Genomic DNA, 26,419 nt, shown 5'->3' on the forward strand with positions numbered 1-26,419 from the left:
TGAACACACTTGAAAACATAAAATGACCCCTCCATCCACTGCAGGTGGCAAGAAGTCCTAACTGGGGCTGTCTCTGCTTCCTTTGGTCCAGGGGAGTCCTTAACCTGTCCTCTGTGGCTTGTCCTTGGTAGCCTGGGGAAAAGTGGCTGGAGAGCTGCTCAGCAGAGCAGGATCTGGGGGTGCCAGGCAAATGTGAGCCAGAAGTGTGTCCAGCTGGCCCAGAAGGCCACCAGCATCCTGGCCAGGATCAGCAATAGTGTGGCCAGTAGGTCTAGGGATGTGATTGTCACCCTGTACTGGGCACTGCTGAGGACACATCTTAAGTACTGAGTTCAGTTTTGGGCCACTCACTCCAAAAAGGACATTGAAGGACTGGACCAGGGCCAGAGAAAGGCAACCAAGCTGGGGAAGGGTCTGGAGAAGAGGGCTGGGGAGGAGAAGCTGAGGGAGCTGGGGGTGTTGAGCCTGGAGAAGAGGAGGCTGAGGGGAGTTGTGCCAGGGGAGGCTCAGGTTGGACAGGAGGAACAATTCCTTCCCAGCAAGGGATCTCAGGCCCTGGAACAGGCTGCCCAGGGAGGTGGTGGAGTCCCCAGCCCTGGAGGTGTTTAAAAGCCTCCTGGATGAGATGCAGAGGGAGGGGGTGCTGAGGGAGGGGGTGCAGTGGCAGTGGCTCAGCAGCAGTGCTGGGGTTGGGAGCTCTGGGTGAGAGATTGGACTGGATGAGCTCCAAGGGCTCTTCCAACCTCAACAGCTCTCTGGCCCTCTAGCTCTCTGATTCTATGACTCTGATTCTATGACTCTGTGACTCTGATTCTATGGCTCTCTGACTCTGTGACTCTCTGATTCTATGATTCTGTGACTCTGACTCTGATTCTCTGACTCTCTGATTCTCTGAGTCTCTGATTCTATGATTCCCTGACTGATTCTATGACTGACTCTCTGCCTTTCTGACTCTGATTCTGTGACTCTCTGATCCTAAGATTCTCTGACTCTGATCTCTCTGATTCTATGGCTCTCTGACTCTGTGACTCTCTGGTTCTCTGAGTTTATGATTCTGTGACTCTGACTCTCTGATTCTATGATTCTCTGACTCTATGACTCTCTGTCTCTCTAACTCTCTGATTCTGTGACTCTCTGATCCTGTGACTCTCTGATCCTAAGATTCTCTGACTCTTATCTCTCTGATTCTATGACTCTCTGACTCTATGACTCTCTGTCTCTCTAACTCTCTGATCCTGTGACTCTCTGATCCTAAGATTCTCTGACTCTGATCTCTCTGGTTCTATGACTCTCTGATTCTATGACCAGGAAGGTCAATCTGTTCTGCTGTTTCCTGAGTCTCTCCCAAGGAGCACAGAGCTGCCCACAGCTTCTCTTCTCCCCACACCAGCAGCCCCCAGCCCCTTGCATTGTCCTCCAGCCCGGTCCCTTTCCCCTACTGCTGATGCGGTGAGCGGCTGCCGGGAGTGCTGCGGGGAGGTGGCTTGGTGGAAGGCGTGGGCTTCAGAGCACTGCCTCCGGGAGCCATCCCTGCTGGCTGGTGCTAAAAGGCAGCATTTTGGGGCGAGCCCCGGGCCGTGCAAACAGGGCTTTATAAGGCAGCGGCGCTAACGCGGAGGAGCCCTAACCTCCCTCCCCACAAACATCCTGGTAGCCTCGCTGGTGTGAGTTTGGCTTTGTGAGCCCAGCCAAATCTGATCAGGAAAATCCTGGGGAGAAAACAAACAACCAGCCCCAGGAGGAAGCTTGGAAGTCGCTTTCCAGAGTCAGAGCAGATGTTGTTCAGCAGACAATGATGCCACAGATGTGCCTTGGCCGGCTGAGCCCGAAGGACGCGGCAGCTTGGCCGCAGGGCACAGGGGGCTTTGTGTCCCCCCCCCACACACACCACCACCTTCCCGGCTGCCCTGGCCCTGCTTCAGCTTCTCTTCCCTCAGGACAGGCTCCAGGAGCATCAAGGAGCCAAGGGTCCCCTCCGTGTCACCCTCAGTCCCCCTGGCCCTGCTTCAGCTTCTCTTCCCTCAGGATAGGCTCCAAGAGCATCAAGGAGCCGAGGGACCCCTCCGTGTCACCCTCAGTCCCCCCTCCTTCCCTCTGCCCCTGTTTCAGCTTCTCTTCCCTCAGGACAGGCTCCAGGAGCATCAAGGAGCCAAGGGTCCCCTCCATGTCACCCTCAGTCCCCCTGGCCCTGCTTCAGCTTCTCTTCCCTCAGGACAGGCTCCAGGAGCATCAAGGAGCCAAGGGACCCCTCCGTGTCACCCTCAGTCCCCTCTCCTTCCCTCTGCCCCTGCTTCAGCTTCTCTTCCCTCAGGACAGGCTCCAGGAGCATCAAGGAGCCGAGGGACCCCTCTGTGTCACCCTCAGTCCTCCCTCCTTCCCCCTGGCCCTGCTTCAGCTTCTCTTCCCTCAGGACAGGCTCCTAGGAGCATCAAGGAGCCAAGGGACCCCTCCATGTCACCCTCAGTCCCCCCTCCTTCCCCCCTGGCCCTGCTTCAGCTTCTCTTCCCTCAGGACAGGCTCCAGGAGCATCAAGGAGCTGAGGGACCCCTCTTTGTCACCCTCAGTCCCGCCGGCCCTGCTTCAGCTTCTCTTCCCTCAGGACAGGCTCCAAGAGCATCAAGGAGCCGAGGGACCCCTCCGTGTCACCCTCAGTCCCCCCTCCTTCCCCCTCCCCGGGCCATAAGATGGCATTTCAGGGTCAGCTGCCTTTGTGGCGGCGCTGGTGCCGCGGGTTGTGGCAAGCCCTCTCTTTTCTTCCTGCGGCTCGGCAGTGCCCTGCTCCTCCCAGCCACCACGTCTGCGGCTGCAGGCAGGGGGGGGAGGCCGAAGCCCCAGGGGAAGGGCTCCTTCTTTGAAAAAAAAAAAAAAAAAGAGAGAAGTTTATTTCCCTTCCACTTCTCAGCACTGCTGCAGCCCCTGCCCGTCCCACCCCGGCCTGTCCCACCCCCCCTGCCCCCCCGCCCGCCCCCCGATAATGAGCTGTTGTCTTGTGCGGCATTGAGAGCTAAGTAAGCATGAAAAATTGGAACAATAAAGAAGTAGTTCTGGGACAGCAAAGCCCCTTGTTTGACAAGGCTAATTCCACACCCCCCAGCCTCATTTTCTTTCAGCCACCTTCCCCCTCCTCGCTCCTCCTTTATTAAATGGACTGGCTTTTATTGGGGTGGAAGCTGGGTTTCCTTTTCCCCTCTCGCCTCCCCCTCTGTTCACATGTAATTTGGAGAGTTAATCTCCTCAGGCAGGAAATGTTGTTTCTTTCACTCTTTCTCTCCTGCCCTTTCCATTTGGCTCTTTTAATTGGGGCCCAGACCAAGGAAATGGCCACACCACAGAGCCCGAGCAGGAAGGGAGTTCTGCTGAGGGGCCCTGACCATCCCTTCCCACCACCCCAGCTGAGGTGCTTCCCTCTGCAGATGCATCCTCCAGCCAGGGATGCTGGTACCCAGCTGCCCTGAGTTGGCTGAACACCCACCCCAGCTCAGGTGCTTCCCTCTGCAGATCCATCCTCCAGCCAGGGATGCTGGTACCCAGCTGTCCTGGGCTGGCTGAACACCCACCCCAGCTCAGGTGCTTCTCTCTGCAGATGCATCCTCCAGCCAGGGATGCTGGTACCCAGCTGCCCTGAGTTGGCTGAACACCCACCCCAGCTCAGGTGCTTCCCTCTGCAGATCCATCCTCCAGCCAGGGATGCTGGTACCCAGCTGTCCTGGGCTGGCTGAACACCCACCCCAGCTCAGGTGCTTCTCTCTGCAGATGCATCCTCCAGCCAGGGATGCTGGTACCCAGCTGCCCTGAGTTGGCTGAACACCCACCCCAGCTCAGGTGCTTCCCTCTGCAGATCCATCCTCCAGCCAGGGATGCTGGTACCCAGCTGTCCTGGGCTGGCTGAACACCCACCCCAGCTCAGGTGATTCCCTCTGCAGATGCATCCTCCAGCCAGGGATGCTGGTACCCAGCTGTCCTGGGCTGGCTGAACACCCACCCCAGCTCAGGTGCTTCTCTCTGCAGATGCATCCTCCAGCCAGGGATGCTGGTACCCAGCTGTCCTGAGTTGGCTGAACACCCACCCCAGCTCAGGTGCTTCTCTCTGCAGATGCATCCTCCAGCCAGGGATGCTGGTACCCAGCTGCCCTGAGCAGGTTGGACACCTTGGAGAGCCTGCAGCTGTTGGTTGGTATTTCTGCTGCTTCTCTGAATTGCTCTTCCTGCATCGCCCAAAAGGCTTCAAGGCTGAGGCCCTGAGCAACCTGGGCTAGAGGGAGGTGTCCCTGCCTGTGGCTGATCTTGAAGGTCCCTTCCAACCCAACCCCTGCTCTGAGGACACCACATCCCCCCCAGCTCTCCAGCAGCACGAAGGCACTTGGCTGCTCACATTCTTTCCGTGGCATCTCCCTCAAAGATGTCATAAAACCCTCAGGGAAGTTCTCCAGATTGTTATTGATCCTTCTCCTCCAGCTCCTTTTAAAGAGAATAATTCCATTTTAATGAAAAATAAAGAGCTGGGGGTTGCCCCCCACCCCCACCCCCCACCCTCTGCCTGTCTTGTCTCCTTAGGCTGGAGTTGATTTACAGCAGGTTCCTCTTGCTGGCTGGACCAGAGGCACGGAGCCCAGTGTGGACATTATCTCAACTCATAGCACACAAAAAAGCACTATGAGCCCTGATTGCTCAACACTCACTAGATGAGGGCCTCCTTCAGTAGAGCTGCAGCCCATGCCTCACTGGGAGTTTGCAGGGCAAGGCCGTGCTGAGCTGGTTTTTTCAACAGACCATCCCAGGAAGCTGTTGGAAACTGATGGGAGAAGCCTCCCCTGGGCAGGAGCAGGCACTCAGAGCCTGCAGCAGCCTCTGAGGACGTTGGCTTGGTGTGCAACCAGCATCTGCAGGGGATCCTGAGGAGGTCTGAGGGGTTTGGGGGGAGAACAGCCATGGGAGCCTGGGCAGCTGCTGAGGGCAGAGCCCTGCTCCCACCATGCCCTTCAGCCGGGGAGGTGTGCTGGGGACAGGGCTCTGGGGCACCTTCCCAGCTCCTGCACCAGCCCTTGGCTGCTTGCAGCTCCTGCAGAGGTGCAGACAGGGCAGAGGAAGCTGGGCTGGGAGAGGCTGGGCAGCCGCCGACAGGCTGGGGAGCTCTGGAGCCTTCAGTCTCCTCCTAACCACAGCTTGGCCGGAGCGCTCCCAGCTCTCTGGCAGCCAAAAGCTTTTGGCTCGCTCCTTGGCACCGTTCAGGGCTCCCAACAGGGCAATGATTCATGCTGGGAGGCTGATTGTTGTTGGAGTCGCTCAGCCCTCTGCAGATAACCTCTGGAGGAGGGGACAGCCTGGGGCTGCACCTCTGTCACCTGCCTGCCATCGGCCCCGCGACTCAGTGTCCGTGCAGATGGCATCAGTGCCCGTGCAGATGGCATCAATGCCCTGCATCAGGGGAGGCAGGGAGAGCCCTGGCTGTGCTCTCTGCCTTCAGCCAGGGCTTGGGAAGCAGAGGCTGGGTGGGCAGCGTGGGGCCCTGCTGCGGGAGACGCCACGACGTGCACCGTGCCCAGGGTGGTGCCCACAGGCTGCCCTGCTTGGGTACCAGCTGAGAGAAGGCAGCTGCTGGGAGGGCTGCAGAGGAGAGTGGTGCTGGGAAAAGCAGCTGGAGTTCAGGACTTGATAACCAGACCCTTGGCATGAATTGATGCTGTCTGTCCTGGAGAGGGCAAAGCTTTGCTGGTCCACACTGGGTGAGCGCCCGGCCTCCGGAGTGAGAGGTCAGGCAGCTGAGGGCAGGGATGCCTGGAAAGGACAAATCCTCCCTTACATGTGAGCTCTGATGAGTCTGGGAGGAGCTGGAGGGAGGGAAGAGAGAAGCCACTGCAAGCAGAAGTAGCTGTGACCCACAGGCTGTCTACCATCTCCTGCCTCTCCTGTGTGGGGACACCCTTAGTCCAGCAAGGACCTCAGGCTCCAGGCAGCTCAGCTCCCACTCAGGGCAGGGACCACAGGGGCTAGAAGCCTTTTTTGAGCAGTCTGAGGAAATGACAGACTGGTTTGGGTCAGAAGGGACCTTTGAAGGTCCTTTAGTCCAAGCCCTGTTTGCATTAGGGTCGTCCCCAACCACAGCAGGTTGCTCACAGCCCTGAACAACCTGCCCTGCACTGCTGCCAGCCATGGGGCAGCTCCCAGCTCCCTGGGCAGCCTGGCACAGGCTCTCCCCACCCTCAGTGTCAAACATTTCTCCCTTCTTTCCTCTCTCTTTGAGTTCAACCCACCCCCCCACCTTGTCCTGTCCCAACAGGCCCTGCTCAGAAGTCTGTCCCCAGCTTTCTTCTGCCCCCTTTTAAATCCTAAACAGCCTCCACAAGGTCTCCCCTGGAGCCTTCTCTTCTGCAGGATGAACGACCCTGCTTCTCCTCCAGCCCTGTGCCTCTGTGGGGGGCCTCAGGAGCACTCCCCAGGCACTCAGGGGCTGTGCATTGGCTTTGCAGAGACAGCTTGGGCTGGGCTATATTCTGCCTGCAGTGACCCTCATGGGAAGAGAGGTGCAGCCCTCCTCAGCACCCAAGCATAGCTATGCCCTGCTCAGCTGCTGAGGAGGGCTGCTCCTCTCTTCATGCATCTCAGCATCTCCTGGATGGATTTGAGTCCTTTGATTGAAAGCTAAGCAAGTTAAATTAAAACAGGGGAGACCTCAGAGCAGCCTTCTGGTACCTGAAGAGGCTCCAGGAGAGCTGGGGAGGGACTTTGCACAAGGGCTGGGAGTGCCAGGCCCAGGGACAATGGCTTTGAGCTGGGAGAGGAGAGATTGAGAGTGGAGAGGAGGAAGAAATTCTTTGCAGTGAGGGTGGGGAGGGACTGGCACAGGTTGCTCAGGGAGGTTGTGGCTGCCTCCTGCCTGGAGGAGCTCAAGGCCAGGCTGGAAGGGGTCTTGAGCAGGTCCCATGGCAGGGGGTTGGAACTGGATGATCTTTAAGGTCACTTCCACCCCAAACCCTTCTTCTGTTATTCACTGAAATTCTAGCATCATCCTCTTGGGCAAGCCACAAGGCCTGGCTCTGCTTTCAGGGCCAGCCTGGCCCTCCAGCATCCTCAGCCCTCCACCTCCACTTTCCTACTGCTTGGCCACCTGGAGCCAGGTAGCAGCAGCTGTGTGGGGCTCAGGTGGTGCTGTGGGAGCAGAAGGTGGCATCATGCCCTGCCTGAGGCCTCCTGAGCTGGGCAGGGCCAGCAGGAGCCATCCTGGGCAGGGCTGGAGTGGACAAGCAGCTGTGCTCCCTCCATGGCACCACAGCACCACAGGGGGATGAATCCTGCATGGTAGGATCCAGGCATAAGTGGGAGGCTGAGTGCCTCAGTCCTGTCCCCAGCTGCCTCGGGAGGCTGCTCACAGCTCAAGGCTTGGACCAGGAGCTTGCAGCAATGGTCTGAGGGACACAGCAGTGGGACAGAGGGGGCTGTCCAGGGGCTCCCAGGGGTGACATGGTGCTGCTGGCCACAAGTAGGACCATAGAGTGCAGCAGGTTGGAAGGGACCCTCGGAGGTCACCTGGTCCAACTCTCTGAAGACAGCAGGGACACCTCCAGCTACAGCAGGGTGCTCAGAGCCCCATCAAGTTTAACCTTGAATGTCCCAGGGGTGGGGACTCCACCACATCTGTAAGCAAACTGTCCCAGTGTTCCACCACCCTCAAGGAAAGCCTTTGATGCTTTTTGATGCTCCCTGTGTGTGGTAGAGGGGGGATGGGCTGAGGAGAAATGGCCTGAGACTGTGCCAGGGGAGGGTTAGGTTGGAGAGGAGGCAAAATGTCTTTGGTGGCAGAGTGGTCAGGGCCTGGCAGAGGCTGCCCAGGGAGGTGGTGGAGTCCCCATGCCTGGAGGGGTTGCAGAGCCCTGTGGCCATGGCACTTGGTGCCAGGGTTTGGTGGCCATGGGGGGGTTGGGCTTCTGGTTGGCCTGGCTGCTCTGGGAGGGCTTTGCCAACCCAGACAATTCTCTGACTCTATGCAGGGACACCTCCAGCTAGAGCAGGCTGCTCAGGGCCACATCAAGTCCAGCCATGAATGTCTGCAGGGATGGGGCCTCCATCACATCTCTGGGCAACCTATTCTACTGTCTCAGCGCCCTCAAGCAAGGCTTTTTGGTGCTTTCTGCTGCTTTTTGGTGCTTTTTGATGCTGCCCATGTGTGGCAGAGGCAGGCCTGGGGAAGTGATGGGGATGGAAAACCTGCAGCAGAAGCTGCTCCTGGCTGAGCCGGAGCCAGCCCCGGGAAGGGACAGTGCTGCCGGGCAGGAGGAGAGCAGCACTGCTGTGGGGGGGACCCCAGGAGCCCGACGGACACTGGTGACAGGGCTGGGAGGGCAGGGAGGAGAGGGTTAACCCTCTCCCCAGGGCCCGGGCTGTCCCAAAGCCGGTGCCACGCTCTGCAGCCCACCGCCTGCTGCCTTCCACCCCCCTCCCCGCTGCCCGGCAGAGCCCTGAATAGGGAATTGGTTTTGCCTGCGTGTAGACCTCTTAATTAGCCATTCTTCTGGCTGGGCTGGGGGAGAGGAGGGGCGGGGGCAGCCCCTGCCCCCCCAGCTGAGCCCTGGCCCCGCTCCTGCAGCAGCACAAAGGAGCGCAGCGGGCAGAGCCATCGGAGGGCGCTGGGGACGCCAGGACCTGTCAAAGCTTGTTTCCCACCTTCCAGAGCCAACCTTTTCTGTCCCAGCCAGGAGACAGCCTGCCTTAATTGGGCTGAAAATCTAATCATTTGTACCTCCGGGCCTGGGAAGGGGGCAGGGGAGGGGTGCGGAGCCCGCAGCGGGGCCGGGAGGATGCCGGCGGCGGGAGGAGGGACGGAGGGCGAGGGGGAGGCATGTAATGGGAAAAGGCAGGATGGAGATGAGGCAGGAGAGGGGGAGAGAGAGTCCCAGAAAGTGCTTCTGGAGGAGCTGAGGGGACAGAAAACAAAACGGGGTTTGAAGCAGTAAATGCAGAGAAGTCCTTTGGATGAGAGGGCAAAACAAAGCAAGGGAGAAACTGAGGGCTGGGAGAGAAAGAGAGCAGCAAAACACACATCAGCCAACTCTGCCTGATCTCCTGCTGCTGCCTTCATGTGTCCCACCAGCAGCCACAGCTGAGACACTGCTGCACTGCAGGCACTGTGTCTGCAAGGCCTCACTCCCCCCTCAGCATCTGCTGCCATAGAACCATGGAATGGTTTGGGTTGGAAAAGCTCTCCCAGAGCACCCAGTCCTACCAGCAACCCAACCCCACCATGGCCACACATTTCCACACCACCTCCAGGCATGGGGACTCCACCACCTCCCTGGGCAGCCTCTGCCAGGCCCTGACCACTCTGCCACCAAAGACATTTTGCCTCCTCTCCAACCTAACCCTCCCCTGGCACAGTTTCAGGCCATTGCCTCTGCTTCTGTCCCCTGAGCCTAGGGAGCAGAGCCCAAGCCCCAGCTGGCTGCAGCCTCCTCTCAGGGAGCTGAATGAGGTCTCCCTTCCATAAAGGATCCAGAATTTCCTCATTTTCCCCTCCATGGTGGATCCACAACATTCCTCCTTTTCCTCCTATAGGGGAGCCAGCATTTCCTTCCTTCTCCTTCCACTGGAGATCCAGAATTTTCTTCTTTCTCTTTCCAGGGGGATCCAGACCTTGGCACTGATGGAAGGGAAGGCAAAGGAAGCACCCCAGCCAGGAGGCTGCATGCCAAGGCTCGGCCCCATCCCATGCACCAGCCTGCACATGGCACCATGGCCAACCCACCAGCAGGATGGCAGCTGGGCAAGCTGGTTTGAGCCATGACCACCAGCCACCTGCAACCACAAGCACCTAAATCAAGCCTGCACAGTGACTGCTCCCTCACTCCCTGCCCAGCAGCCCAGCCCAAAGGAGAGGTCATGAAGGCCAGAGAATCATAAATCACAGAGCTGGCAGGGCTGGGAGGGAGCTCAAGGCTCAGCCAGCCCCAACCCCCTGCCATGGCCAGGGACACCTCACACTGCAGCAGGTTGCTCACAGCCACCTCCAGCCTGGCTGCAAACACCTCCAGGCAGGAGGCTTCCACCACCTCCCTGGGCAGCCTGTGCCAGGCTCTCACCACCCTCCTGGCCAACAACTTCTTCCTCACAGCCAATCTCAATCTCCCCACTTCTGGTTTTGCTCCATCCCCCCCAGTCCTATCCCTCCCTGACACCCTCCAGAGTCCCTCCCCAGCTTTCTTGGAGCCCCTTTCAAATCCTGGAAGGCCACAATGAGGTCTCCTGGGAGCCTTCTCCTCTCCAGCCTGCACAACCCCAACTCTCTCAGGCTGTGCTCAGAGCAGAGCAGCTCCAGCCCTCTGCTCCTCCTCGTGGCCCTGCTCTGGACAGCTTCCACCCTCTCCAGATCCTTCCTGGCACAGAGGCTCCAGAACTGGACACAGTTCTCCAGGTGGGTTCTCACCAGAGCAGAGTAGAGGGGCAGAATCCCCTGTACTGAGCCCACCATGGTCCACAGGCATGAAAAACCTCTGGGCTGCAGAAAACAGATTGCCAGGGAAGAAATGGGATGAGAGAGCCTGGTTAAAGGCCTGGGGTGTGCAGGGAGTGAGTCAGCTCAGGGAGCTGAGTGGGATCATGAATCCATAGACTGGTTTGGGTTGGAAGGAACCTCAAATATCATCCAGTCCCAACCCCCTGCCATGGGCAGGGACACCTCCTTCCAGCCCAGGTTGCTCAGGGCCTCATCCAGCCTGGCCTCCAGGGAGGGCATCATGACCTAGAGCACACAGTGCAGTGCCAGATGGGTGCTCCATGGCACAGCTGGATCAACTGCCCTAGGACCTGCCAAGCTGGGCAATGGGCTCAACCTGGGCACTGAGAAAGCAGCAGGTGTTGGTTCTGCAGCAGGAGTGCTGCAGAGCTGCTGCTAAGACAACTACTGCAGGGCTGAGGTTCTGTTGCTGGGAGTGAGGAAGAGCAGGTACTCAGCAGTACCACTCCTGGCTGGGCAGGCAGGAAGGGAGAGCAGTGGGTTTGGCTTGGTGCCCATCCATCCCAGGAGGTTCTCAGGGTGTGGGGAAAGGACAAGCTCAAAGGGTTCACAGCCTTGTGAACAGCTCTGTGCACTGAGGCCCAGACACTGCTAACCTTGCAGCAGCATCCCCTCTGGGCAAGGAGGAATGTGCCAGGCCCTAAATTCAGAGGGTTGGTTTGGGAGAGGTGCTCGGAAGGAGAGGTGATGCAGAGGAGCACACAGCTGAGCTGGGGCAGGGTGCCAGGGTCCCCTGAATTCCCACTGCTCTGCAGAGTGCCACCCTGGAGTGCTGCCTCCAGTCCTGGTCCTCCCAGCACAAGAAAGACATGGGACTGCTGGAGAGGGGCCAGAGGAGGCCACCAAGGTGATCAGAGGGCTGCAGAACCTCCCCTGTGGGGCCAGGCTGGGAGAGCTGGGGCTGTGCAGCCTGCAGAAGAGAAAGCTGCAGGCAGACCTCAGAGCAGCCTCCCAGGACCTGAAGGGCTCCAGGAGAGCTGGGGAAGGACTTGGGACAAGGGCTGGAAGTGCCAGGCCCAGGGCCAATGGCTTTGAGCTGGGAGAGAGGAGACTGAGAGTGGAGAGGAGGAAGAAATTCTTTGCAGGGAGACTGGGGAGACTCTGGCACAGGCTGCCCAGAGAGGCTGTGGCTGCCTCCTGCCTGGAGGTGCTGAGGGCCAGGCTGGATGAGGCCCTGAGCAGCCTGTGCTGGTGGGAGGGGTCCCTGCCCATGGCAGGGGCTTGGAGCTGGGTGATCTGGAAGGTCCCTTCCAACCCAACCCATTCTGGGATCCTATGATCCTTTGCACAAGGCATCTGTGGCTGCAGCTGCAGGGAGCAGCAGGCTGTGGTGGCTCCTGGGCCAGCTGGGGTAGTTGTGCCCCAGCCAGGCAGGATGGCACAGTGCAGGCAGCTGGAGCAGGAGATCTGCCTTTGCCATACTGCTGCTAGCAGCTGGCTCCTTAGCAACTTCCTGAGGCAGCAGCAGTCACAGCCACCCTGGAGGCTGCCCTGGGTGAGTTTGTCTAATCCCATTTCAAAGCCCTGTGTGGCATCCTGTGGAGCTGAGGTCCCACCAGGTAATTACAGGTTGTGCGGGACAGCAGTGCCCTGGCTCTGGGCAGAGCCCAGCGCCGGCTCCTTTCATTCCTAGCTTCTCCCTGTGACCTCAGCTTCCTGATTCCAGTGGAAATTAGTCAGCAGAAGGCTGGGGCTCCCCTGCCTGCTGTCCTTTTAGCTGGAGATGCCTTTGGAGGCATGCAGCCAGGGCTGCCCTTGGCGGACAGTCCTAAGACGAGCAGGATGCCGGCGCCCAGGGGAGATGGAGGGGCTGGGCTGGGTCGTGCTCCTCACCAGCCTGCTGCAGCAAGCAAGGGGTTTGGGAGACCAAGAAAAGAGACCTCAAGGGCCTGTGGGCACTGGGGTTCCTTGGGCAGCTCATGTCACCAGCTGGAGGCACGAAGCTTGGGGCAAGGAGCTGGTGGCTGCACGGCATCGTGAGGTCGCGAGGCAAGGCAGGGTAAGGAGAAGAGAAGTGGAAGGGCTGTGGTGCTGCTGGAGCCTGCACCAGAGCTGTAGCAGGGCAAACCTGGAGCATCTGCTGCCACATTGCCCCAGAGTGGGGCTGCCTTGAAGACTGCAGCAACGGAGACCCTCAGGGGCTGGCCAGCCCTGGTGCAGACTCTCCTCTTTAACACTGCTGCCTCGAGGGTCTGGGCTGGATCTCCTGTGAGTCAAGGGGTCCATGCCAAGACACTTAAAGTGCTGCCTGAACAACCAGCAGCCAAATCTTTCCAGCCTAACTGGAGTTACAAAACATCTCAGACAAGGTGATGAGCTGCAGGACAAGCCCCTGGATTTTAGTGATTATCCCATCCAGCATGTCCCCAGAGCCTGGCTCCAGCCTGGCTCCAGCACAGCCAGCCTGGTCCCAGCCAGTGCCTCAGAGCTGCTGGCACAGGTGCAAGAGTCAGGTTGATGTTGTCTCTGATTTCTGCTCTTATTGCTTCTGGCTTTGTGCAGGAGTCAAGAGTGCAAGAACACAGCAGGAGCCCTGCTGGGGAGACCAGGAGGGGACGGGACAAGGACTGTGGGCTGGCTGATGGCACTGAGAAGCAGGACTGTAAGTTGGTTTGGATAAATCAAGCTGACTGGAACAATGAGGAACGTCCCTTGGCTCAGGAGGTCAATAAATCACTCACTCACTGGACAAAAACTGCCAGCCCCCTGCTGCAACCTGGAGCAGCTTAGGTCTGGGCTTCTCATCAGCGTGGAGGGAAGGGCAGGATGTGCAGCAAGTGCTGCCTCCCTCCCTCTTCTCCAGCAAGGAGCTCATGTCCTCTCTGCCTCGAGATTCCTGCCCCCAGATGCTGTGTGCTGCAAGTGGTCGCTTCCTCACAGCCCTTCTTCACCTGCACTCTCCGAGCCAGCCACATGCTGGAGCAGGAAGGGCTGAAGGGTGCTCAATGACTGTTTCTTGCTGTTGTTAGATGGGTATTTTATTGCCTCTTCTGTTAAATGCAGGTCCAGGTCCTGGATTCAGCTCAGATAAAGCAAGCAGTTTCCTCTAGACAAAAGGGAAAAGCTGGAGAAGTTTCATTCAGACACCAGAGGAGGAGATGACTGCTGGGGAGGTTTCTGCCCACTGCAGATGCTGAGGGAAAGCTCAGTGATGAAGCTGCAGGTGCAGTTTCCCCTCCTCAGGGCCCTCCCAGCCTTCTCACAAGTGGTGCTTGTGTCCTCTCTCCTGTGGGGCATGTCCTGGCCCCCACATGGGCCAGCTCTGTGGGCAGGGGCTGCAGGAGTCCCCTCCCCTGCTCTCTGAAGCCTCCTGTCTGCTGAGGAGCAGGCAGCCTGCTGGGGCTTCCTCCCCTCTGGCCACCACACAGGTCCTGCCAGGGCCTGTCCCTGCATGAGATCTCTGGTTCAGAGGGCTCTGGGAGGTGATGGTCCAAGGTTTGTGGTTTCCTTACCAGTTTCTGATGAAGAAATCACTGTTTCTCCTGGTGGAGCCCATAGCCCCCAGAGGGCCCAGCCTGGATGGCATGAACAGGAGGGATTGTGTCAAGAAGAAGGTGCCAGTCCCTTTCCAGTGGTGTCCTGTGATGGCAACAGATACAAGCTGGAACCTAGGAAGCTCAAACTTAACATGAGGGGGAAATTCTTTACTGTAAGGGTGCTGGAGGCCTGGAGCAGGCTGCCCAGAGAGGCTGTGGAGTCCTCTGGAGCTGTTCAAGCCCCACCTGGATGTGTTCCTGGGTGAGCTGCCCTGGGTGCTCCTGCTCTGGCAGGGGGGTTGGACTGGATACCCTCCAGAGGTCCCTTCCAACCCCTGACCACTCTGTGATTTCTCACCTGGGAGGAAAGGCACTCAAGGGTCCAAGCCCACACTGGGGGCAGACATTTCCCAGCTCTCCTTCCCTCTGCTTCCTCTTTGCTGCTGCCCTCTGGAAACGTCCAGCAAGACAAAGGCCACGTCAAAGTGTCAGCTGTACCAAGGGCGTTGCTCTCGCTCCCTTTGTGATCCCCTCCAGGGCCGGTCAAAGCCTCCCCCCCCCCCCCCCCCCCCCCCACACACACACACAAAAAGAGAGCTTCTGGATGTGGATCCTATTGGTGCAGCATCTTTGGCAAGCGTGAGGAGGGGGCGAGCGGGAGCCAAACGCCCCAGGGCAGAGCAGCAGCTCCTTGCACCCGCGGAGGGCAGGAGGGGAGGGGAGGAGGAGCGGCAGGCAGGCAGGCTCGGCTCCACCGCCGCTGCATGTGAACCCCGCGGCCGCCGGGGATGACTGACAGAGCCTGCTGGTGGCTCTGCTGCTGTGTAATCCTAGAGCCCGCGGGATTTGGGAAATCTCTTTCATTGCCTTCAAAAAAAAAAAATTAAAGAAAAAAAAAGGAGGGGGAAAAATAAAGAAAAGAAAAGGGGGGAAAGGGGAAAAGGCAAGTGACTAGACTGGAGGGTCCCGGGTAACTGGGAAAATCCGGGCCAAACGCAAACACCTTCTCAGGTTCTCGCCCCCGAGCCGCCCTGCGAAGGCGCCGTGGGGAGGGAGGCCAAGCCCCGGCTCAAGCCTGCGGCCCGGGCGGCACAGCCCCGAGCCCCGCTGACCGCCCCGCAGCCCTGGGAAACGGGTCCCGAAGGCCGAGCCGGAGCTCCCCTCCCCGCGGCCCAGCTCCCGAGAAGCCCTTGGGACGGAGGAGCTCTTTGCGGGCGCTGGGATGCGTGCCGCGGGCTGCGGCGGGCCCGGCCCGGCCCCGGCGGGGCCGTGCTGCGGGATGCTCGCACCCTCCGCCCCGCAACAGCTGCCTTCCTCCTGGGCTTTGTGTTCCCGGGGTCTGAAGGGAGAGCTACAACTGGTCAGGGATGACGTTATGACGTTGAATTATTATCCACAGACAGGCTTTTTCAAACGGGAATTTAGAGAGGATTTGGCACCCGCCCCCTGCCTCTTGCCTGCTCCCTTCCCACGGGGTCCCTGAGTCACCCGGCCCCATGTTTATCTCCACGGGACGTATCTCTTAGGGACAAGTGAAGCTGGAACTGACTCAAGAGAAAACAAATGCACTGGCAGGGCACAGCTGAGAGAAAGCTGCATGGGTGCGATACAAACTCCCCTGGGGGCTGAGCGGAGCCCGTGGAAAGCTGGAGAGCTGCAGTTCCCACCACTTCGGATCCAGGTAGCAGCAGGGTTTGCAGCCTGCTCTCAGGAGAGCTGGGAGGCTGCTGTGGGAGTCTCCCTGCTAGCAAAAACCTTTGTCACACGTCTCAGCTTGGCTTCCACGGCCGCAGTGCCTGGAATCCGCAGCCTGGGCTGAGCAATGGCAGGTGGAGCACCTGCAGCTGCACCTTTCCCAGCTGCCTGCTGCCCAGCCTGGGAAAGAAAACCAGAGGCAGGAGGCCAAGCTGTGTGAGCTTGGTGGAGGAGCTGCAGCTCGGAGCTGGTGTGGCCTCGCTGCAGGAAGGGGCTGGAGTGGGTCCTGAGAAGGGCAACAAAGATGGGGAAGGGTCTGGAGAACAGGGCTGGGGAGGAGCAGCTGAGGGAGCTGGGGGTGTTGAGCCTGGAGAAGAAGAGGCTGAGGGAGACCTCCTTGCTCTCTGCAGCTCCCTGAGGGGAGGCTGCAGCCAGCTGGGAGCTGGGCTCTTCTCCCAAGGAACAAGTGATAGAAAGAGAGGAAATGGCCTCAAGTTGCCCCAGGGGAGGTTTAGGTTGGACAGGAGGAATAATTTCTTCCCCAGAAGGGGTTGTCAAGGCTTGGAACAGGCTGGCCAGGGCAGTGTTGGAGTCCCCACCCCTGAAGGGGGTTAAAAGGTGTGGGGCTGAGGGACATGGTTTAGTGGTGGGCTTGGTAGCGTTGGGTTAATGGTGGATTCAAAGATCTTCAAAGGTCTCTTCCTACCAAACCAATTCTATGACCTCTAGCACTCAGCCACTGAGGAGGCTCCAAGCCAGCACTGGGGTCCCTCAAACTGTGCATAAAGTGTTCCATGCCACGAGGAGAACCACCTGGAGACCAGCAGCCCCGCTTTGCCCCTCCTGGCTCTGTCACAGCACAGGAGGTGGCTCAGTGCTGATCACACCCAGGGCCAAGCTCAGACCAGGCAGGGGCTTCTCTGGTGCCAAAGACTTGTCCCTGCCACAGCCACTGCAAAGCTGACTCTGCTGGTGTGGTGGGGCAGGAGGTAAGGCTCACAGGGAGACCTTGACAGCTCAAGCATTTTCCTCAGGGTAAGCACATGGCCAAGTGCCAGCACAGGATCCCATTTTCCATCCTGTGGCAGACCTCCTGCTGCCTTCCGTTAGCTTCCCTTGGGCAGGGGCCCACGTCACTGCAGTGAGAAATGTCCCTCCTGGAGCTACATGAAACAGCAGGAAGCAAGCTCCTGGACAGTCTCTCTGACTGCCCTTTGCCCCTTGCTGTACAGAAGGACCGGGCTTTGGCAGTATTCAGCCTTGACACATGCTCCCAGGACTGCTCTGGGCTCTGTGGAGCTGAGCTGGGTGGGTGATGGGCTCCTTCAAAGAAATTGAGGTTCCCTGCCTACCTGACCCTGCCAGCCCTGCTCTCCTGGCAGGAAGAGATGCCTCTTCCTGGGAGAATCTCTGGGATGTAGCTCCCCCAAGCTGGTGAGCAGATCAGAGTGGCTCTCTAAAGCAGTCAGCAAGGCTGTGCAGAGGTGTGAGCGTGGAGGCAGTGCTCCAAGCCCCCACAGTGTACTGGAGGGAAAGGCAAGAGCCTCCTACAGTGTCAGCTGCCAAGAGCCTCCTGGGCAGGGCAGCATCACAGCAGTGCTATGGGAGCAGGTCTCTGCATCCTGAGTCCCCCACTGGCCTAACCCTTGAGGATGAAAAAATGAAAGAATAGGAGAAACCCTTGAAGATGAAACCCCTTGAAGATGAAAACCAAACCAAACCAACCAAAGACTCCAAACCAACCAGATGAACAAATTTTGCCCTGGCATTTCTGCCTGGGCTGCAAGTCCCACAGACACAGCCCCTTGGCAGAGGAGGATGGGGTGAGCTTGGTGGGGGCAGGCTGGGCAGAAGAGCTGGGCTGCAGGGTGGCAATTCACCCTTGGAAATGCACTCGTCCTGGAGTAGTAGTGCAGCAGCAACTCAGCCTCTGTGGATGTGAGTGCAGGTGACTGAGCCTCCTGAGTACTCCCTGTGCACCTCAGGGGGGCTGGCAGCCAGCACCGACCCTGTCGTGGCAGCCAGCACCGACCCTGTCCGGGCTCTCACCTGAGCTGGAGCTGCCTTAGGTCTCTCCCTCACGCAGCAGTTACAGCCACAACTGGGTGTCCCTGGGAACATCATCATTGTGGTGCTGCTCCCTTTGGCCTCAAGCTCACATGAGCCTGCACCTGGGCAAGGGTCTAGAACAGGTTGGCTTGGAGAGGGGGCTGCTGGAACCCAGTGTGCTGGGGCTCCACAGGAAGGAGAGCTTGAGCCAGTGTTTGGGGCAGGCTAGAAGGGGCAGCAAAAGGCACGTGCAAAGAAAAAGATGTTTGGAGGATGAGGCAGGTGGGGAGTGAGCTGGTGGTGCTGGGCTGTAGCTGGACCTTTGGCCCAGCTGCAGGTGGAGGAGATTCCTGGCTGGGTACACCGCGCAGGGCTGCAGCTTGTCCTCTTCATCCGCATGGCAAGAGTTCCCATCCCCAGCTGCCAGGTGGTGCCAGCTGCACTTCAGGGTGGCACAAAGCTTCTCAGAGCGGAAAGGAAGGGGTAGCAAATTTGACAAAGCCTGGTGTGACCAGGTTTGGCCTGGGGCTGGTGGCTGGGGGTTTGGTTCAGCCTGGCAGCAGAGGTTGTGCGCGGAGGGCGGCTGGGGAGCCCCGGGGCCGCTGCTGCTCCCCGGCGGGGGGGGGTTGTGTCCCCAGGGCATGCCCCAGCCCTTTGATTCAGGACCTTTTCAAAAAATAGCTGCCCTGAGCAGTTCTCTCTGCCTTGGACTGGTGTTGACAGCCACTGCCACGTACAACATGACGTGGCAGCATTGCTCTGTGTCAACACATGTGGTGACAGATGTATGCCAAGCGGGCAGAGCTCTCAGAGCTCCATGTTGTTGTTTTTTAACGTTGGCCGCTGTCCAGGGATCATTCCTGGTCTCTCTGCCTGAGAAGCATTGCCTCTGCCAAGCCCCCAGGCTGTGCAGTGGGCACTTTGGGCTGGAGGGAGGTCAGGAAGATCAAACTGCTGGAGGGAGCTCAAGGACTGCTCCACGGGGGACTTTTCTTCCGCAAATTTCCTCACTGGGGGGTGAGATCTCCTGCCCACGAGTGCTGGCCCACAACAACTGATGCTTGTGAATATTGACAGGGTGAATGCCACCAAAACTGAGGGCTGCAGTGGACCAACCCTCCTTCTTCCCTTCTGCCCAGAAGGAGCAGTGCAGTGGACAACAGCTTAGTCAGGACAGTTCATCAGGTGGTAAGAGCTACAGCCTCCATGAACGGATTGAGAACAACCAAACCCCTTGCTCAGTGCAACCTCCTGCACCTTCTACACCACCAACCAAATCCCTTGCTCAAGGCAACCTCCTGCACCTTCTACAGCCTTCAGCACCACCAACCAAACCCCTTGCTCAGTGCAGCCTTCTGCACCTTCTACACCAACAACCAAATCCCTTGCTCAAGGCAACCTCCTGCACCTTCTACAACCTTCTACACCACCAACCAAACCCTTTGCTCAGTGCAGCCTTCTGCACCTTCTACACCACCAACCAAACCCCTTGCTCAAGGCAACCTCCTGCACCTTCTACAGCCTCCAGCACCACCAACCAAACCCCTTGCTCAATGCAACCTCCTGCACCTTCTACAACCTTCTACACCACCAACCAAAACCCTTGCTCAGTGCAACCTCCTGCACCTTCTACACCACCAACCAAACCCCTTGCTCAAGGCAACCTCCTGCACCTTCTACAGCCTCCAGCACCACCAACCAAACCCCTTGCTCACTGCAACCTTCTGCACCACCCTGGCCATCACCTGTTCCAGTTCTCTAGGCTCCAGGCCACAGCAAATTGGATGCAATCAGTCCCAGGCTGTGAGGGAAGAGGGAAGAAACCCTCCCTTTGGGCTTCTTCACACATCAGGGTGATAGGGGAGGTTTTTCTGGAGCACTTAGGACATCTAGCACTACTGGGGGCATGCCAGGATTTGGGCAGATTGTTATCTGGAACCAGTAGAGTGATTGCTGGACTCTCAGGGGCATCAGCAGAACAGGAGGCTGGAGTGAGTGCTACTGGTATGGGAGACCAGGGAGCTGCAGCCAGCACGCAGCACGGCGCATCCACAGAGTGAATGTCAAAGGACCAGCTCCAGGCAGCTGATGAGGACCCAGAGGCAAGGAAAGAGGGAGATAAGGGTCCAGGCCTAGGGCAGGAAACCAGCTTGGATGGAAAATGGGTGAAGCAGCAAGGGATGGGGCACACCATTTTGATGCCAAGAGGACAAAAGTCACGAGGAGCTTGAAAAGCAGAAAAGCACCTCACGATAAAGGACAAAAAAAAGGACAGCAGGAAGCTCAGAATAGCAAAACACCCTACTTGGGCTAGAGAAAATGTCTTTCTGAGGCACAAGTAATCCCCTCCCTGGGGCTACAGGGGTGTTTTTCCTTTCCCACCAGCTCCCTGGCACATCTGAACGTGGTGCAGGGTAAGTGCCAGGGCAGTGCTGGGCCCCCAGGAGCATGGCTCTGAGATCTCGCTGGCTTCTCAGAGGAGACCTTTGCCAAGATGCTCCTTCAAGACCCCAGTGGGAAGGGCAGCTCTGGGCAGCCGAGGGGGTTTCGCTGGGACTGATGGCTCATGGCTGTGCAGAAGGGAGCTGAGGGTGAAGAGGGCAGGAGCCACCTTTCTTCCCATCCTATTACTCTTCCTAGTGCCTTTCCTGAGGAGAAACTTGTGAGCTGCTGAATAACTTCATCCACATTGGGCCTGGTGAGCTAAGCAGAAATCAAGAAGAGCTTTGATGGAAATGAGGAACACCATGGGGGTTGTGTGTCCCTGTGTCCTGCTCCTTGGACCTTTGCAGTGACATTTTTGCCCCAGGGAATCCAGCAGAGTGCTGCCCTGAGCTCTGCAGTGCAGAGGTGCATGCTGAGGCACAGCCAGCCCAGGGTGGCTGTGAAGGCTTTGCTGTCTCCTGCAGCTTCCCCAGGTGTCGGGGCCAGCCGACAGGAGGAGGGAAGGTGTATGGGTGCACAGCACTGCTCAGTCCACACATGCAGCCACAAACAGGCTTTGCCTCAGCACCTTTGGTCCTGAAAAGAAGAGAACAGGAAAATGCTGCAGGAGCCTTTGGACCCCATGGGCATAATTAAACCTTAAACTTCCTGCCTAGGGGCCTGTCTTTACTTTTCCCCTCCTTGAAAAGTTCAGAAGAACATCAAGTGATGTGCTTCATGCTGACTAGCACAAGAGCACAGCAGTTAGCCCTCCATGGGCTGCCCCCTAGAAAAGCTGGGAGGGTCTCCCAAGCCCCCTGCAGACCTTGGTGCCTTCCCTCTGCTGCCCCTGGGAGGTTCCAAGAACCGTTCCCCAAGGGATCTTGCTTCCAAAAGGGGGAAACTTTCTGCAGCCCACCCTGGAGAGCCACTGCTCTCCCACGTGGGACCTGCGGAGGGGGGACGTGAGCCTGCCCAGAGCAAAGCCATCATCACCTGGCACTGGGTGGCTCAGAAGCCTGTTTATAAAGTGCAGGAGACAGCTGAAGGAGTTAAGTTACTTGAGTTGCTTCGGGATGAAAAATGCTGGCTACACGTCGGGTTTGATGATTGCAGCCGCAGGCAGGTGTTAATCCCCTCACCAGGACCCAGTGGGGCAGCAGTGGCAGCAGCAGCAGCAGCAGCACACCTCACTGAGTGATTGCCTCCTGCTCTGCCCTGGGCTGCCTCTGCCCGGAGCTGCTGCTCCTGCCTGCGTTTGCTGTTTGCTGTGTTGATTCCCACGCCGCCGAGAGCCCTGCAGTGTGCCCAGCCGGCAGCCAGCGCACACTGCACGAGCAGCCAGGCTGCCCTCTGCCCGAGCACTGCAGGTGAAGTGGGGTCAGGAGATCCACGAGGAGAACTTCTGGCTGATAATCTGGAGCATCGAGGGATGAAGATAGCCACGGCTTCAGCAAATTGCCTTGAGAGCTAACTTCTGCTTGGGAGCAGAAGCGTGGCATGACCAACTGCAGGGTGTGTGTGATCCAAACGAGGGAAGGAGAGCTCAGAGCTCAGCAAACCAAGCTGGGATCGTGGCAGCAGAATCCCAGAGCAGGAGAAGAAAGGCTGGCTGGGTGTGTTTAACCCGGGAGCTTTCATCCTGCCACCGGGATGGGCTGTGAGCAGCTCCTGAGCCCCGCGGGGCACAGCAGCTTTGTCTCCCCGACACCCAGGGGATGCTCTGCCTTGATGCAAGCTCAGGGTTAGAGGTTTGATCTCTCTGTTTCCGGAGGTTTTGTTTTCTCTTTCTTTCCCCTGTCTGAATCCCAACATTTGGCATTTCTGGGGTGATGGAGGGGCAGAAAGCTGGGGAGCTGCTCTGGTTGTTAGTTTGCCAGCAGACACAGCTCCACGCACACTCTGCAGTGCGGCGCATAGGTGGCTTGCTCCTTGCAGCCCTTTGCTTTGCTTGGTGGGTCCTGAGCACAGGATGGTGAGAAACTGGCTCCACGATCTGCCTCGTTCCCTCGGCGCCCTGCCTTGGCCCCAGTGGGTAGCTGGTTATCTCATGCCTTTGGGAGGGAGTGACTGGCATGGGCAGGAATGTTCTTACACACTGTCAGCCTGGAGGAACCAGCTGTGTGTCCAATTTCTGGACATGGTTCAAGTGTGAGCTCAGTGCTGAGCAATGTGGAGGTAAAGGAGGTGAGAAGGGTTTGGGGTTTCACTGTGTTGATACACACCAGGCTCCCACCTCCCGTGGCTGTGGGTCCAGCCCTCCACCAGGTGATTCAGCCCCGTGCTACTGGGAAGGGATGAAGAGCAACCCACGGAATTACCCCAGGTTGCCACCATGCCATGTCATGCTGAGGGATGCAAGGACACTTTCCCTCGGGACAGAGGGATGCTCCTGGAATGCTGTAGCCTCTGCTGTAGCAGAGGGGCCAAGGTGCTGATGCTGGAGCCTGCCTAGCGGTCACATTCTCAAGGGCCACTCCACAGGTCTTGCCCAGGACAGGCTTTTGATGTGTGGTCACAGAACGGTCCGGGTGGGAAAGGACCTTACAGATCATGTGGTTTCCAACACGGGCAGCTTCACCTTCTACTAGCTCAGACTGCTCGAGGCCCCTACTCATCTCACCAGCTCCTCATGAAGCTGGAAGGGGTCTCTGGAGGCAGCGCGGGGTTCTGCGGCAGAGCAGAAGTGGCGCAGAGCAGGGGTAGTGCGGGGGCCCAGCTACCCAGGAGGGCTGTGCCCGGGTGGGCGCAGCCAGCGGACACCCCCCTGGCCCGGGGGCCCGCTGGTAGGAGCCAGGAGCCCTGCCCGCCGCAGGGGCCAAGCCCCATCCCGGGCCGGCGGGACTCCGTGCCGGGGGCGGCGGCGGCAGGACCCGGCGGCGGCCGCGCGGGCGCGGCTGTCACTCAGCGTGCGGCGAAAGTGACAGCGGGGGCGGGGCGGCCGCGCGCCGGGCGCGTATTTAACTTGGGGCGGCGGGCGGCGGCGCGGCAGAGCGCGGCGGGCGGGCGGCGGCGGGAGGGGGCTGCGCACGGCACCGAGCCCAGAGCCCAGCCGAGCTCACCCGAGCCCAGCCGAGCCCAGCCGGACGGACCCGAGCCCAGCCGAACCGAGCCGAGCACAGCCGACCCGGCAGCGCGGAGCCGCGGCTGGATGCGCTGAACGCGGCGGGGACGCCCGGGCCCGAGCATCGACAGCCGCAGCAATGGGTCGCCGGGGCTGTTGAGCGGCGGCCGAACCCGTCCCTGCCTGCCCCCGCCGAAAAGCCGCACGGAGCGGCGGGCGCCGCCGGGGACCGCGCAGGGAGCTTCGCAGCGCCGGTGCCGGGGACACCCCAACACAACGCTTACACAGACGCCGAGGATGCCCCGGGGGGCCGCGGGCCGCCCCAGCCGCTCGCCATGAGGAGGATCCCGGCCGGGCCGCGGGCGCTGCCGGCGCCGCCCGCCGCCGCCGCCGCCGCCTGAGCCCCGCGCCCCGGCGGTGCCCGCGCAGGGGCCGCTCGGACCGCCGCGCCGTGACCCTCCTCCCCGCCCCCTCGCCCGTGCTCGCCCGGCTATAAAGGAGGGTTTTATTCTCGGGCTCCGGTCTCACGCCAAACCCTGTCACACCGTCTAGACGAGCTGTCGTGGGGCTCGGCCCAGCTGTCACCATGGCGATGGAGACGACTCCGCTGTGAATTTTGGGGGGGAGCGAGCGAAAGCGGCGGCGGAGGAGGAGGAGGAGGAGGAAGGCTCGGCCGCCGCCGTGCCCTGCCCTGCCCCGCCGCCGCCCGCGGGGGAGGCTCGGACCCCCCGGCGCTCACGGCCGCGGCTGGAGCCGGCCCGGCGGGGAGCCCCGGGGAGCCAGCGGCCGCGGGGCGAGCCTCAGATGCGTCTGTCACACAAGCCCGGCCGAGCTATTTAAAGTAACGGGCCTCGCCGGACTTTTGTCTCTGCCTATTTATGAGTCCCCGGGAGCTGGCAGGCGCCGCCGGGCAGCGCTAGGAGCCGAGCCCGCAGCACCGAGCCGGGGCCGCCGGGTCCCGCCCGGAGCATGACGGCGATCCGGGCGCTCCTGCTCTGCTCCTGCCTGGGGCTGCTGCTACGCCCGGGGGGCGGGCAGCCCTTCCTGCGTCTGCGACCCTCGCCCAGCGACAACCTGCCCGTCAAAGATATCGTGGAGCACCCGGACCCCGAGTACGACCCTAAGGAGCAGGACTTGGACGAGAGGACTCTGAGGAAGAAGCTGGGCAGCCATTTCGACCCCGGTTTCATGGCCGTGGCCGTGCCGGGACCGGCTAACGCCTCGGGGACCGAGGCGGCTGCGGCGGCGGCGGCGGCGGCAGCGGCGGCAGCGGCGGGGCGGGGGCGGGCCGCGCTGCCCGCCGAGCTGCGGCGGCTAGAGCTGGGTCCGCCCCGGGGACCGCGCCTCAGGGTGGGCAAGAAGGCGCGGCGGAAGGTGCTGCAGTGGCTCTGGGCATACACCTACTGCCCCGTCCTCTACACCTGGAAGGACCTGGGCATCCGCTTCTGGCCCCGTTACATCAAGGAGGGCAACTGCTTCGCCGAGAAGTCCTGCTCGCTGCCCGAGGGCATGTTCTGCAAGCCCGTCAAGTCGGTCACCAAGACCTTCCTGCGCTGGCACTGCCAGGGCTGGTCCAGCCAGAAGTACTGTACCTGGATCCCGGTGCAGTACCCGCTCATCTCCGAGTGCAAGTGCTCCTGCTAGCCGTCCCCGGCCTTGCACTGCCGCCTCGGCTCCTTCGGATGGGTCTTCCGGAGGAGCTCGGAGGGGTTTCGGGGTGGTGTTTGTTGTTTTGGTTTTGGTTTTTTATTTCCCCCCCAACCCTCCCCCGCCCCCCTCGCTTCCCAGTGCAGGGTCAGGGGGAGAGGAAGCGGGTTTATTAATTTTTATTGATTCGGGGGTTATTTTTTTTGGGGGGGGGGAGGGGAGGGGACACACACACACACACACACACACTCTTATTTTAATGTTATTTTATTTGAAAGGGGAAAAGCAAACCCAGGAACTGCAGGGCAGGCCAAAGGCACAGTAAAGCACTACAATCAGATGTCTATTTTTATACATATATAGCCTTCTAACAAAACAAAAAAAAAAAAAGAGGAAAGAAAAAGCTTAAAAAATAAAAAAAAAGAAAAAAAATTAAAAATTAAAAATAATAATAATTAAAAAACAACCAGTTGTGTAAATAGAGAGATTTTAAAGGGGAGGAGGGGGGAAGGGGGGAGGGGGGATGGGTGGGGGGAGGGGGAAATTGCAGCTGTATTATTATTATTATAATTATTATTGTTATTATTATTATTATTATTTTAAAGACATAGGACCACATTTTAAACCCCATCCTGACAGAAGCTGAACACTTCCTGCTGGATGGAAGGGGGCAGAAATTTCCTGTAAAGATGATTTGATCCCCCCCAAAAAAAACCCCAAAAAGCCAGGGGAGTGGGGTACAAAAGAAGCCAAGCAAGAGGAGCAGCATCCCGGAAGAAGCTTCTTTCTCTGTGCGCTTTGTTTCGTTTTATTTTAGTCATTTTAATTTATTCTGTTCATTTTATTATTTTATTTTATTTTTCCCTCTCCTTCCCTCTCCTTCCCTCTCCTTCCCTCTCCTTCCCTCTCCTTCCCTCTCCTTCCCTCTCCTTCCCTCTCCTTCCCTCTCCTTCCCTCTCCTTCCCTCTCCTTCCCTCTCCTTCCCTCTCCTTCCCTCTCCTTCCCTCTCCTTCCCTCTCCTTCCCTCTCCTTCCCTCTCCTTCCCTCTCCTTCCCTCTCCTTCCCTCTCCTTCCCTCTCCTTCCCTCTCCTTCCCTCTCCTTCCCTCTCCTTCCCTCTCCTTCCCTCTCCTTCCCTCTCCTTCCCTCTCCTTCCCTCTCCTTCCCTCTCCTTCCCTCTCCTTCCCTCTCCTTCCCTCTCCTTCCCTCTCCTTCCTTCTCCTTCTCCTCCTCCCCCTTTCCCTTCCCCTTCTCCTCCTCCCCTTTCCCTTCCCCTTCTCCTCCTCCCCTTTCCCTTCCCCTTCTCCTCCTCCCCCCTCCTTTCCCCTTCTCCTCCTCCCCCTTCCTTTCCCCTTCTCCTCCTCCCCCCTCCTTTCCCCTTCTCCTCCTCCCCCTTCCCTTCCCCTTCTCCTCCTCCCTCTTCCCTTCCCCTTCTCCCCCTTTCCCTGTCTTCACCCCTTCTCCCTGACCTTTGAATCCATTTGCCAAGCTCTCTAGGGTTGGGTGTTTTTTGTTGTTGTTACTTTTTCTTTGGGGTTTTGTTTTGTTGTTGTTGGGTTTTT

General features: G+C 59.1%; 1 protein-coding gene across 1 annotated transcript; it reads left to right on the forward strand.

Moving 5' to 3' along the window:
• Positions 1-23,626: 23,626 nt before the first annotated feature.
• LOC128897213 (noggin-2-like) lies at positions 23,627-24,928 on the forward strand. Its single transcript, XM_054161364.1, has one exon. The coding sequence runs from the start codon at positions 24,182-24,184 to the stop codon at positions 24,854-24,856; it is 675 nt and encodes a 224-aa protein (XP_054017339.1). The 5' UTR covers positions 23,627-24,181; the 3' UTR covers positions 24,857-24,928.
• The last annotated feature ends 1,491 nt before the right edge of the window (positions 24,929-26,419 follow it).

This window comes from Dryobates pubescens, chromosome 4 (genome assembly GCF_014839835.1).
Source record: "Dryobates pubescens isolate bDryPub1 chromosome 4, bDryPub1.pri, whole genome shotgun sequence".
NCBI classification, from domain to species: domain Eukaryota; kingdom Metazoa; phylum Chordata; class Aves; order Piciformes; family Picidae; genus Dryobates; species Dryobates pubescens.

What these genes read in the sequence shown, in the direction of transcription:
- LOC128897213 (XM_054161364.1), top strand. Translation starts at nt 24,182, where the DNA reads ATGACGGCGATCCGGGCGCTCCTGCTCTGCTCCTGCCTGGGGCTGCTG.